This window comes from Cervus elaphus, chromosome 3 (genome assembly GCF_910594005.1).
Source record: "Cervus elaphus chromosome 3, mCerEla1.1, whole genome shotgun sequence".
NCBI lineage: Eukaryota > Metazoa > Chordata > Mammalia > Artiodactyla > Cervidae > Cervus > Cervus elaphus.
The window spans coordinates 28,778,519-28,793,452 of NC_057817.1; the positions used below are offsets into that span (position 1 = coordinate 28,778,519).

A 14,934-nucleotide genomic window follows, 5' to 3' on the forward strand; every position below is an offset into this window, starting at 1 on the left:
ACTGGATGTAGAATATGAGAGGAGGATAGGAGTTAAAAATGACTCTAGAGTTTGGCCAAGATGATGGAATAGGAAAACTCTGACCTCACCTTCTCTGATGAGCTCACCAAAGTCACAACTATCTTCAGAACACCATCAGTGAAAAAGATTGGCACCTGCCAGAAAAGATCTACAATTGAAGACATAAGGAACCACAAGAAGACGTTGGGAGAGGCAGACTCATGATATTGAATCAAGCCTCGTATCCCCAGGTGGGAGATCCACAAACTGGAGAATAATTATATTGCAGGGGTTCTTCAAGAGTGAGAGTTTTGAATCACACTTTGGGCTCCCCAGCCCAGGGATCCTGCAAGGGAAGAGTAGCCCTCAGAGTTGGATTTGAAGACCAGTGGGTCTTAATTTTGGGTGTCCAAAAGGACAGGGGGTAAATAGATACCTTCCTCTTAAAGGGCACACTCAAAATCTCAAATGCACCGTGCGTGCATGCTAAGTCACTTCAGTCGTGTCTGACTCTGTGGGACCCTATGGACTGCGGCCTGACAGGCTCCTCTGTCCATGGGATTCTCCAGGCAGGAATACTGGAGGGGGTTGCCATGCCCTCCTCCAGAGGATCTTCCTTACCCAGGAATCAAACCCGTTTCTCTTAACGTCTAAACTGCATTGCTAGGTGGATTCTTTACCACTAGAGCCAGCTGGAAAGCCCCCAAATATGGGAAAAGGCAGTAGTTTGATAGGAACCCGAGCCAGACCCACCTGCTGTTCTTGCAAAGTCTGCTGGAGAGGTGGGAATGGTGGTGGCTACAGCTCACCTTGGGGATGTAAACACTGGTGACAGCTATTCTTGGGAGCTTTCCTACCACTGTGGGAGGGTACCTCCCTCTAGCTTATTAAACATCAAAACCTGACCCTACCCACCAAGCCTGCAGAGCCAGTCTGGAATGCCTCAGGCCAAAAAACCAACTGGGCAAGATCACGTGAATGGACTAGGAAGGTCCTATGCTAAGTGAAATAAGTCAGAGAAGGACAAATATTGTATGATACACATATCTGAAGTCTAAAAAATAAAACCATTTAGTGATTATAATGAAAAAGAAGCAGACTCACAGATAAAGAGAACAAACTAGGGTTGCCAGTGGGGAGAAGGAAGGAAGGAGGGGCAAGATAGGGGTATAAGATTAGGAGGTACAAACTATTAAAAAGAAGCTATGAGGATATATTGTACAGTACAGAAAATATAGCCAGTGTTTTATAATAACCATGAAAGTGAAAGTTGCTCAGTTGTGTCCATCTCTTTGCGACCCCATGAACTCTAGAGTCCATGGACTTCTCCAGGCCAGAATACTAGAGTGGGTAGCCGTTCTCTTCTCCAGGGGATCTTTCCAACCCAGGGATCAAACTCAGGTCTCCCTCATAAATGGAGTGTAATTTTTAAAAAAGTTTGAATCACTATACTATATACCTGTAACTTATGAACTTATGTAATACTGTACATCGAGTGTACTTCAATTTAAAAAATCTAAAATTTTTGGCCAGAGCTGATAGTGGTGGTGCCTTATGAGAATAGAGACAAGGGACAGTAGCAGCTTCTGACGAGAGTCAAGAAATTAGGTTTAGATATGTTAACTTTGAGAAATGTATTGGGCACACAGCTGGAAATGTCAAGTAAGCAATTGGCTATATGAATCTGGAGTTTAGGAGAGATTATCAAGAGGTGCAAATTTTCAGGTAATCAGCATATCAACCTTTATATGAGATGGGGATAATGGTAGATAGAGATGAGCATTAAATTCAGAAATACTGCAATATTTAAGAGCAGGAAAAGAGGAAGATCCAGGGAATGTGACAGAGAAGGAGCAGCTAGTATAGTAGGAAAACCAGCAGAGTGTGGTGCCTTGAAAGTCAGGGGAAAAAAACAAAACAAAACTGTGTTTCAAGAAAATAGTGATGATTAATACTGTCACATACTACAGTGTACTACAGTGAGATTGAAAAGAATGAAGACTGAGAATTGACCTCTGGATTTGGCATATAAATAACATATTGGCCTTTGAAGTTCATTTATTACTATTGTTGGAATGAAAGGCATATTGAAATGAATAAAACAGAGTGTGAAAGGTTGTTGCTGAACCACGAAAGACGCTGGGATTCTTGGCCTCCAGAGGAGAAGAATTCAATCTGGGGTCAGAGATGAGGCTTGATTGCTCAGAGCTTTTGTATAATCAAGTTTTATTAAAGTATAAAAGAGAGAAAGCTTCTGACATAGACATCATATGGGGGCAGAAGAAGTGCCCCCTTGCTAGTGTTAGCAATGGAGTTACACACTTTTTAATTAGTTATTACAATGAATCAAAAGAATGTCTGGAGGTTGTAAAGATCTTACTAGACCCACTCCCATAGCTTACATTTTAAGATAACAGGATTAGCCAGAAGGTTTTCTGGAAGGAGAAACTGTCCTCAGGCAGGATACATTGTTGTTATATAATCCTTAGTACAGCTGAGTTGTTTAAACTGAGTTGTTTGTTGTGTAATCATCAGTTTGAGGCTTAAAGATAAAAACATCTTATGTGACTAAGACTAAGGAATGTGGAGGAAAACATTTGTCCTTTCCTCTTCCTCGAGAACCCCAGACCCCTCTCTCCTTGGGGACCCCCATACTTTTTATCAACCTGCCTAGGAATTGACTCTCTCAGTAGTAGAATGAATCAGTCTCTCTTATGGCTCCTGGGTTTTATGTCATAGTTGGAAAGGCTTTCCCTACTCTGAAGTTCTGTAGAAATTCCCTCAGGGCTTTTTCTACAAAATGTGCCGGTTTTGTTTTTACATTTAAATCCTTGACAGCAATTTGGAAGTTATCCTTTTGTGATCCTTATGGATCCATCTTTATTCTCAGTTGGCTACTTAGTTGACCCAACATCATTTACTTTTACTTTTTCATTTCTCCATTGATTTGAATCTGGTGGTAGTTGTGGAAGGCAGGTTGGTGAGTCAGGGTTACCACTTCCTGCCCCACAGTTCCCTTCCCTTCTCCCTTTCCCCACTGGCAAATGATTCCACAGTTTCAGTCCTGGCAGAAGTTCAGCTGTGCAGTTGAGAAGGCTTAACCTTGCCAACCCTCTGAAGGTGCAGATGGTTCTCAGTGTAGACATTCTGATGGGAGTGTGTGTCTTAAAGTAACAGATGATGAGGGACTTCCCTGGTGGCCTAGTATCTATGATTCCCTGCTCCCAATCCTGGGGGCCCAGGTTCGTATCCTGGTCGGAAAACTAGATCCCACATGCCACAACTAAGAGTTAGTATGCTGCAACTAAAGATCCATATACTGCTATTTAAAAAAAAAAAAAAGATTGAGAAATTTCACAGTCAACTAATGTGACTTGTGGTAGCCAAGGAATTTTGCGGTTTTGCCAGAACACAAGCTAAATGGTATATATACAGTGGAATATTACTCAGACATGAAAAGGATGAAATAATGCCATTTGCAGCAACATGGATGGACCTAGAGATGATCATACTATGAAAAGTCAGTCAGAAAGAGAAAGACAAATATATGATATCACTTTTATATGGAATCTAAAATATGGCACAAATGAATATATAAATGTTTCTGTGAAACAGAAACAGATTCGCAGGCATAAAGAACGGACTTGCAGTTGCCAAAGGCAGGGGGAGAAGGATGGACTGGCAGTTTGGGGTTGTAAGACTATTACATATAGGATGGATAAACAACAAAGTACTGCTGCATAGCACAGGGAACTATATTCAGTGTCTTGGGATAAATCATAATGGAAATGAATATACAACAGAATGTGTCTATATATGTACAGTTGAATCACTTTGCTTTACAGCAAAAATTAATATTGTAAATCAACTATACTTCAATTGAAAAAGAGAAAGACAAGTTATCATATGATATCGCTTATCTAAAGGGTGACACAAATGAGCATATCTATGAAATAGAAATAAACTCACAGACATAGAGAACAGGCTTTTGGTTGCCAAGGGGAGGTAGGGAAGGGAAGGATTAGGAGTTTGCGATTAGTAGATGCAAACTATTATATATAAGATGGATAAACGACAAGGTCTATTGTATAGCACAGGGAACTATATTCACTATCCTGTGATAAACCATAATGGAAAAGAATATGAAAAAGAATATATGGACAAATAAATCACCTTGCTGTATAGCGGAAATTAGCACAACATTATAAATGAGCTATATTTCAATAAAATTAAAAAAAAAACTATGTGAATATAAAGGATTTGAGGTATCAGCTTGTTAGCCATAACTTCTTTGAATCTAGTTTTTGCTGCACAAAAACAGCTGCTGTTTCTTTGTCATCTAACAGGGGACTTATATACAGAATATAATAAAGAACGCATATAAAAAGAACACAAATATGTGTGAGATATTTGCTTCTGATCCATGCCTTTTCATTTTCTTAGCTGTGTCTTTTATTTTGGTAACTTCAATTTATTATTTTTTTTACTTTGTCAAAGTGAAAGTCGCTAAGTCGTGTCTGACTCTGTGACCGCCGTGGACCATACAGTCCATGGAATTCTCCAGGCCAGAATACTGGAGTTGGGTAACCGTTCCCTTCTCCAGGGGCTTTCCCCAAGCCCGGGATCAAACCCGTCTCCCACATTGCAAGCAGATTCTTTACCAGATGTGCCACCAGGGAAGCCCAAGAATACTGGAGTGGGTAGCCTATCCCTTCTCCAGCAGATTTTCCCCACCCAGGAATCGAATCGGGGTCTCCTGCATTGTAGGCATATTCTTCACCAGCTGAGCTACCAGGGAAGTCTATGGTTTTATTTTGTAGCTCATGGTTGATTGATTGCCTAGGTAATCCTTGCCTACTCCATGGTTGCAAAGAGTTTCTTTTATATTTTCTTTCTACATGTTTTATACTTTTAGCTTTTATGTTTAGGTCTATGATTCAAGTTATTTTTTATATAGCATATGAGGTAAAGAAAAGGGCAAGTTGATAGTTTTTCCACAGGTAACTAGTTATTCCAGCACAGTTTATCAAAAAGGCTTTATTTTCCTCATAGAATTTTCTTGGCACCTCTGTTGAAAGTCAATTGGTTGTATATATGTAAATCTATTTCTAGGATTCTGCTCTATTGATCTATATTGTCCATACATATGCCAGTACACATGGTGATGATGATGGTAGCTTATAACAAATCTTGAAATTAGATAATTTAAGTCCTCCAACTCTTCTTTTTCAAAATTGCCTTGATTATTCTAGAAGCATTGCATTTTAATGTAAATTTTAGAAAGAGCTGATCTCTACAAAAAACCAACTGGAATTTTACTTGGGATTGCACTGAATCTGTAAATCAATATGGAGAGAACTTACATCTTAATAACATTGAGTATTTCAGTCCATAAACATGGTATATCTTTCCATTAGTTTAGGCCTTTAGTTTCTCCCATCAGGTTCTACAGGTTTCTTTTATAGCTTTAAGTTCATAGATTTTGCGCGTATTTTGTGAAATTTATCCCTGAGTAGTTAATATCTTTAGATTAGTAGTAAGTGGAATTTTAAAAGTATTTTTCTAGTTTATTGTTAGTACATAAAAATACATAGTTTTTTTTCTATTTACCCTGTATCTTTTGATTTTGCTACATTCATTTATTAACTCTAGTAGGTTTTTTTTAATAGATCCCTCAGTGTTTTCTATACATATGATCATATTGGCTGTTTTAATAAAGACAGTTTTACTATGGCCTTTTATTTAATTTCTTGCCTTAATGCAGAAGTTAGAACCTCCAGTTCACTGTTGAATTTAAGTGGTGAGAGCAGATACCCTTGCCTTGTGATAACAGGATTATTTGTTGATATCCTTTGTTGTTGTTGTTCAGTTGCTCAGTCATGTCTGATTCCTTGTAACTCATGGCCTGCAGCACACCAGGCTTCCCTGTCCTTCACCATCTCCTGGAATTTGCTCAGACTCATGTCCATTGAGTTGGTGATGCCATCCAACCATTTCATCCTCTGTTGCCTCCTTCTCCTCCTGCCCTCAATCTTTCCCAGCATCTAAGTCTTTTCCAATGGCTCTTTGCATGAGGTGGCCAAAGTATTGGAGCTTCAGCTTCAGCATCAGTCCTTCCAGTGAATATTCAGGGTTGATTTATTTCAGGATTGATTGGTGTGATCTCCTTGCAGTCCAAGGGACTTGCAAGAGTCTTCTCCAGCACCACCGTTCGAAAGCATCAGTTCTTCAGTACTCAGCTTTCTTAATGGTCCAGTTCTTACACCTGTACATGATTACTGGAAAAACCATAGCTTTGACTAGATGGACATTCGGCGACAAAGAGATGACTCTGCTTTTTAACATGCTGTCTAGGTTTGTCATCGATTTTCTTCCAAGGAGCAAGTGTCTTTTAATTTCAGTCACCATCTTCAGTAATTGTGGAGTCCAAGAAAATAAAGTCTGTCACTGTTTCCATTTTTTCCCCCATCTATTTGCCATGAAGTGATGAGGCCAGATGCCATGAACTTAGTTTTTTGAACATTGAGTTTTAAGCTAACTTTTTCACTCTCCTCTTTCACCTTCATCAAGAGTCTCTTTAGTTCCTCTTTGCTTTCTGCCATTAGGGTGGTGTCATCTGCATATATAAGGTTATTGATATTTCTCCTGGCAATCTTGATTGATGTTTTTTATTATACTAATTTTCCTTCTATTCTTTTTTCTGAGTGTGTATAGTGAATGGGTGTTTGAATTTTATCTAAAGTTTTTCTGCGTCCAACCCACTGCAATATTCTTGCCTGAAAAAATCCCATGGACGGGGAGCCTGGTAGGTTACAGTCTGTGAGGTCGCAGAGTCGGATATGACTGAGTGACACATACACACATATGTATTAGGATGATCATGTAATTTCCCCCTTGTAGTCTGTTAATGTAATGATTGATTTTTAAATCGAGATGAAATTCACGTACTATAAAATTCAGTGTACAATACAGTGGTATATATTCACAAAGTTGATTAATTTTTACTATTAAATCAGTACTGCATTTCCTTTGATAGAACTACTTGCAAATGATGTATTATACTTTTTATATATTGTTAGATTTTTTTGTGTGTGTATGGCTGCACTAGGTCTTCATTGCTTTGTGTGGGCTTTCTCTAGTTGCAGCGAGTGGGGACTATTCTTTGTTGCAGTGCATGAGCTGCTCATTGTGATGGTCTCTCTAGTTGTGGAGCGCAGGCTCTAGGTGTATGGGCTTCAGTAGTTGCAGCATGCAGGCTGTAGGTGTATGGGCTTCAGTAGTTGCAGCATGCAGACTCTAGGGTGTACAGACTTCAGTAGTTGTGGCACACAGCCTCAACAGTTGCAGCTCACAGGCTCTATATCATGGGCTCAGTAGTTTTGGCACATGGGCTTAGTTGCTCCATGGCACGTGGAATCTTCCTGGACCAGGAGTTGAACCTGTGTTCCCTGCATTGGCAGGTGGATTCTTACCCACTGTGCCACCAGGGAAGTCCTATATATTGTTAGATTTGATAGCTGGAATATTGTTAAGGATTTTTACATCTATGTTAATGAGAGATATTGGTCTGTAGTTTTCCTCGAAAGGTTTGGTTTTGGTATCTGGGTAATACTGGCCTCAAAAAAAAAAAAAAAAAAAATATGTTGAGAAGTGTTCCCTCTTCTAATTTCTGAAAGAATTTGTGCAGGATTGCTATTAGTCTTTCCTTAAATAAATATTCAAAACCAGTATAGCCATCTCGGCCTACAGTTTTTTTTGTGGGAAAGTTTTTAATTATAAACTTAATTTGCTTAGTAAATATAGAAATATTCAAATTTTATATTTTTTCTTGTGTCTGTTAATTTGTGCTTCAAAAATTTGCCACCTCTTAAGTCAAAGTTGAATGTATTGGCATAGAGTTGTTCCTATTATTCTCTTATTATCTTTTTAATCCCTGTAGGAACTGTAGAAGTGTCCTCTCTTCGGTAGTGATACTGATAGCTGTTAGTTTGCAAACTGGTGCCTGTACACATAGGGCAAGGAGAGAGCAAATAAAGAGGCAGACCACTCCAGACTGGTAGGTAGTGCTTTCATTTATTCATTTTTATTATTTTTTGCCTTCCAGTTTTATTGAGATGTAGTTACATACAGTATTGTATAAGTTTAGGGTGTACAGCAATAATGAATTGACTGACATCCACCATGAAATGATTATTATAATACATTCAGTGAACATCCATCATTTCATATAGATACAAAATTAAAGAAAAAGAAAAAAAAAAACTTCCTTGTGATAAGAACTCTTGGGATTTACCCTCCTAACAACTTTCATGTATTATTTACTGCAGTATTAATTTTATGAAGCATGTTGTACATTACATCCCTAGTAGTTATTTATTGTGAAACTGGAAGTTTGTACCTTTTGAGTACCTTCATTCATTTTGCCTTCCCTCTACTCTCTGTCTCTGGTAACCTCAAATTTGATCTCTTTGTCTATGAGTTTGTTTTGTTTTTGAAGTATCATTGATCTGTAATAATATGTTTGGTTCCTGGTGTAAAACGTAGTGATTTGATATATCTATACATAACAAAATGTTAAGTCTAGATGTTAGTCCATGGTGAGTCTAGTTATCATACAAAGATATTATATTGTTATTGACTTTGTTTCTCACACTGTACATTCAATCCCTGTCACTCATTTATTTTGTAACTGGACGTTTGTACCTCTTTATTTCCCTCACCTATTTCACTCATCTCCCTACCCCTCTCTTCTCTGGCATCTGCCTGTTTGTTCTCTGTATCTGTGACCGTTACTGATTTGTTCTCTGTATCTATGACTCTGTTTCTGTTTTGTTATATATATATTTTTTAATTTAAAATAAGTTTATTCTGTTAACACCCTCATAATACCCCCGTGGAAAAAAGTAATTACAAAACAGGGTATGCTGCTGCCCTTAAAGGAATGGATGGGTGATACACTGTACAAAACGATCTTGGGAATCACGTGTAAATGTTACTCTGAATCTCATTTGTTGTCATCAATTTCTTCAGTATCTCTGTGCTCTGGGGAATATTCTTAACCAAACACTTTAAGCTTCTGGAAGAAAGTACAGGCTTAAAAGCTTCGACTGTGATCAGGTCTAACTTCATCGCATCAGTGTAACACAAGTACAGAACTGCAGGGATTCTCCATACTTGACAGTAACTCAGAACTGCTGCAGGAAGGTCATGGACAATATTTGGTTGCTCCAGCAGTGAACAGGAAGGCGGCTCTTTGAAATTCTGAGTTTTTAGAGCTTTCAGGAAAGGAGTATGAAGGCTGCTGGTAGATTCTGAAGTTTTATAGTCAGTAACATGGCGACATGTGAGAACAGTGACTTGCATATTCTTCCTTGGACAAGAGCCAAAAACCTTTTCCAGCCACTGATACTGCTGATCTTCGGCCACGTAGCAATTGCACTGGCAGAGCATGACCGAGGGATTCGATTTCAGGTGATAAAACACACAAAAAGCCTCTGCGGGGGACAGGTGCGCGGTGTCCGTTGTCCTACACCATTCATTCCAGAGTTTAGCACAACCGACTTCTTCCCAGGCTCCCGAAAATCACGACAAATGACGACAAAAAGGCTACTGCATTATTTCCTACCGCAATTATAAACTTGGAGCAAGGATGTTTTTCCAGCAGAGAAACTTCCAAAGTTGTTTTCGTCTGTCTTCGAAAGAGCTGCACCTCCCTCTTCTGCGCCAGCTGTCGCTGGACCTCCCTATCCTCGGGAGTCTCCCTCCTCCCCTCCTCTTCCTCCTCCTCGTCCTCCGTCCTGGCTCGGCACGGCGTCCGCACCACCTCTCCGAAGAATGTAGCCAACATGCCGTCCCTCACGCTCTCCCAGCCTAACTGCGGTTCCACTGAACCGCCTCTGTTTTGTTATATTTTTGATTTGGTTTTTATATTCCACATACAAGTGAAATCATGTGATATTTGTCTTTCACTGTCTGTATTTGTATTTCACTTAGCATAATTCCCTCTGGTCCAGTCATCTTGTCATTCTTTCTTCATGACTGAGTAATATTCCGTTGTGTGTATATACCACAGATTCTTTATCCTTCATCTATCAGTGGTCACGTAGGTTGCTTCTATACCTTGACTATTGTGAATAATGTTACAATGGACGTAGAGGTGCATATATCTTTTCTAAGTAATGTTTTTGTTTTCTTTGATTAAATGCCCAAAAGTGGAATTGCTAGATCATATGGTCAGTTAGTTGGAGAAGGAAATGGCAACCCACTCCAATATTCTTGCCTGGAGAATCCCAGGGACAGAGGAGCCTGGTGGGCTGCCGTCTATGGGTCGCAGAGTCGGACATGACTGAAATAACTTAGCAGTAGCAGCGGCAGAATAGTCAGTCAGTCGCTCAGTCATGTCTGTGTGATCCTATGGACTGTAGGCTGCCAGGCTTCTCTGTCCATGGAATTTTCCAGGCAAGAATACTGGAGTGGGTTGCTATTTCCTACTCCAGGGGACCTTCCCAACCCAGGGATTGAACCTGCATCTCTTAGATCCCCTGCATTGGCACCACCTGGGAAACCCAGATCATATGGTAATTCTAGTTGTAATTTTTTTGTGGAAGCTCTGTACTCTTTTCCATACTGGCTGCGCAAAGTTACATTCCCTGGTAGGTGGTGGTTTTAATAAGCAAGGGAACTTATTTACAAAGCTTGTCTTGGGCAGCCTCAAGACAAGTTCATCTCCGCACCTGCCCATCAGAATTGTAAAAATTTATCTAGTGGCTTTAACTGGATTCATCTGTGTACTCATGGCCTCAGCAGCACCTTACTCACTCAAGGATGAGTCCTGGGGACAGCTCCCAATGTGGGAATGGTAGGCAAAGTGTACATTCCATGGACAGAGGAGGAGGTGAGGAGCTTGACTGCCTGGGTCCAGCTCACAGGTCAGCTGGCTGTGATGTCCTTTGAATTACCTCCTCCAGCACCTCACCCCTTATGACTGACTTTAATGATCTTACACATTTCCCCTTCCACAGTGTGCCTGAAGCAGTCAGTAAGCGGTTTTATTGGCATGGAGGTGGCTTATTTGGTGGCTGTCTGTGTTGGAAGCAGATGGTACAGCAACAGTATAGACACATGCAAGAGAAACCACAGATTAAGACAATGATTCCCAAAATAATTAACTTTTCCCACTAAGCCCCATGACCCACACTACTGGTTTATTCAGTCCCCTGTGCTGGGGGTCAGGTCACTGAGGGCATTCATTTGTGTCTTCTTTTGATTTAATAGAGATGACACTTTAACAGACTCATCTGTTTGAACACACAATATTCTGTTCAGATGATGGCACAAGTGCCTCCTTTTGAGGCAGGAATAATGTCTCAGGAACAGCTTTTCTTGTTAGAGACATTTCAGTGTTTGATAAGGACGGGCTTTTCTGACTGTCATTTAAGGCTTGCTGGGTAAATTTAGTGAGGACTTTTATGTGAACTGTATTGTCTTCCAGGCCAGTGGAGGGAACAAAGACAGCAGCCAAATGATAAACCCAGAGGAAGATAGAATGTGCTCACCTGGCCTTGAGTAGGAGGTTGGCAACTTTAGGAACTTGACCTAGTTGTAGGTGCCACACATGGGGCTGAGGGAGGCAGCACACAGGTGTGAGGAGATGGGCTGGGTGGTGGGATATGCCAGACCAGGACCCACACCTTCTTCTCTTTGTCCACGTGGCTTGTTCAATTTCAGGCATAGTGTTTCAGCAGGTCCAACCTGCAGCAAGAAAATAGGATCCCAATGGAGATGGATTGCCACTTAGCCAGGGGCACGAAGTAACTCACCCATCCTAGTGGGATGTCTTACTACACATTCCAGGAGATAACATGTTTCCCAGGTGTGATGGGACTTGGTGTTTTCAACAGAACAGCACATTGATTTATGGTGAAAGTCAGGGCAGTGGCTCTTTCCTGTGACTTTATGGTGTTGGATGTCTTTGCAGGGGTCCCCCTTTTTGCATGTGGGGTGACTGGCCTTACTGATTGATCATTCAGATGTATTAAAACTTGGGACAATACTTTAGTCTACCTGGCCAAGGTGTTTTTTCCTGTTAGTACTTTATTTATTTATTTATTTATTTTTATAGTGGAGTGCAGTTTATTACACTGGCGGGCCCAAGGCAGAGTCTCCTCTTAGCCAAGGACCCCCGACCAGCATTTGTGAAAATCTTTTATACCCCATGTGTACGCGTCCAAACCCACTACCCCAATTCCCTTGAGACTTACATAAACAAAGGAAGGGTAAATACAACTACAATAACCCCATCATTCACGTGTTATGTGTTCAAACAGTCAATAATCAATAAGCCCGCAGTTATTACATTCCAAATAGTTAATAACCGATAAGCCTGTGCTTACATTCTGATAGATAGTGTCCGGAGGCAGGGGTGATTAGTGTCTGTTTTCTCTTCTTCAAGATTCCCCTGCCCAGAGGGGGGTCTTATCCTTCCATTGTCATTCCCACAGGCGCTAAGCACAGAGTTCAGAGTCCACTGGAGAGGTGGCCGCGTACGATCAGCACAGACAGACCTGAGATGGAGTCCAGGCCCTATGAATTCCTTCTTCATTCCCCCCTCTTGATGCTCTTAGTTTCCATAACGAGCATCATTTATTGAGATATATTGTACCTTAGCCCTCCTGCCACCCACATGAGAGAATGCTATCAACCTCTGGGTTACAAAATTCACAAGGCATTGTAGGAAGCAGGGTCCACAAAGCAGTATGATCAAGATTACTATAATAACAGTTCATTAGACATGGCTTTCACTTGATTTTGCATATCCTCCAAGGCAGCAGATACATCTTCAGACAGGTCAGGGATGTACACACCATTCGCCAAAGTCCCTCCTTGGGCTGCTGTGAGTATGTCTAATGCCATCCTATTTTGAATTACTGCCTTCCTCATCTGAATCTGTTCTTCGTTCAAAGCTTGAATGGCTTTAGTACTGTCTAAGAGGGCCTGTTTAATGAAATTAGTTAAGGCCTCTACCTTAACCATGATATCCTGTTGTCCCTACAGAGGGTATAAACAAGGCAGCAAGATAGTCATACCATTGGAACACAGATCCTGTCCATCTTGCATGCAGATAAGGCAGGTTTACTGGAGGCTGCTGTAGGCTAGGCTTAATTCTGCCATGGGCGAAAGCAAATCCTAATGTGCAACGCCCCACCCAGCCAACTGGTAACCATGGCCATAAGTTAAGCCCACAGAACCACTGGGTCCCATTGGGGGCTACCCAGCGGATTCCAGGATTATATTTCCAGTCGGAACCGGGCCACTGAGCAGACTGATTGGGGTGATAGGTAACTTCCAAGATTTGTTTACTTTGTTCAGGGGACAAATAACAATTCTTTTGGGTCTAGGGGATGGTTTCCAAATCCAACTTTCTGTTCTTTTTGTTCCCAGCAAATAGTAGCAGGGGCAATCAACTGACCTTTCTCAGGAGTCATCCAGAAATATTCATCCCAGACCTGGTAGTATTGCTCAAGGCACCGGGAGGCCTGTCCCCCTTTTGTAAGGGAGCCCTTTTCCTCTTTAATTCTCATATATGAGGTATAAGCCTTTGTTATCTCCGTAAGGCTGGTGTTCATGTTAAATGTAACCCTATGTCCCCGGCCCATTGATGGCTTCTTCTAACACCAGAGGGCAAAGAAAGGTTATGGTTGGTGAGAGAGAGGAAAGTTCCTTTCTGTTGTTAAAGTCCCCATAACGGAGTGACGATACCCACCAGGGGAGTCTGTCTATTACTGACAGGGGCATAGCCCCACATACCCAAGTTCAAAATTGCATTGGTGAGGCCGAGCAGCAGGAGTCGTTTACCCAGCTCCATCCTGTAGAGGGCTCGTCTGGGACCTAGTTTTCTTCTTCCTCCTCAGAATGATCTTGGTTTCCCGTGGGTCGGTGGGGTCCTTCTGGGTGGTCCACTCGGCGTCCTCCGGGTCAGCGTGGTATGTCTTCTTTGCTCTGAGCGCTCAGTTCCCCTGCTGCCGTCCACTACCTGCTGACGTGAAAGGTCCGGGCGTTGAGAAGCAGAATCCTTCCAGAGGGGCGAGGCGCCTTCCCCCCTCTAGGAGATTCAAGCCACAAAGCCTCGGGGTGGCCTCAAATGACACCTGTCTCCTCAAAGTGAGGAGTTTCCCGGCCCATGCACCAAATGTTATAGCCACGCTCAGAAGGACAATGCAGATAGTGGAGTGCAGTTTATTACACCGGCAGGCCCAAGGCAGAGTCTCCTCTTAGCCAAGGACCCCTGTTAGTACTTTAGTCTACTGCTTCCAATATTCTGTTTTTCCTTTTTACCAACCCTACTGCTCACAGGTTATAGGTGAAATAGAGCCTCCATTCAATGTCATGTTCTTTCGCCCGGACTTGCGTATCATGACCTTTGAAACTTGACTTCCAATTGCTGTCTATTTGACAAGGCACTGTTCCAGGTGAGGGTAAAGAGTGCTCCAAAGCCACAAATCTCCCTACAAAGGCTCACACCTCTTTTATATTCGTAGGATTTGACTAGGCTTGCAGCTTATCAATCATAGCTTCTGGGACAACTCGTGACTTTCTTGACCAGACAACTCCTGAAAACGGTGCCTGGGCCTTGAATTTTCTGCGGGTTCACCACCCTTCCTTTTCCTCACCCTGCAGCAGAGGCAGATCTTCACATGTTAGCATCATATCATCAACGTAATGGGTCCATTTTGCTGGTGTGGAAACAGGAACAAATCTTGCACTACAGTTCTACAACATATTGTAGGGTTGTGCATGTAGCCTTGGGGAGTTACTTGAAAGGTACATTATTATCCCTCCACATGAAGGCAGATTGATCTTAGTTATCAGAAACCCGTACTTGTTAAGAGTCTTCCCCATGAATCTTGTTAAAGATGAAGCATGTTTGCAGGGATA

At 41.5% G+C, this 14,934-nt stretch overlaps 1 protein-coding gene across 1 annotated transcript; it reads right to left on the bottom strand.

Annotated features, from left to right (window-relative positions):
- Nucleotides 1-8,843: 8,843 nt before the first annotated feature.
- On the bottom strand, nt 8,844-9,847 carry LOC122678030 (proteasome assembly chaperone 1-like). The gene is given in 2 exon segments (XM_043878465.1): nt 8,844-9,582; nt 9,584-9,847. Coding segments are annotated over 2 exon segments (867 nt in total). The 3' UTR covers nt 8,844-8,979.
- Between the last annotated feature and the right edge of the window lie 5,087 nt (nt 9,848-14,934).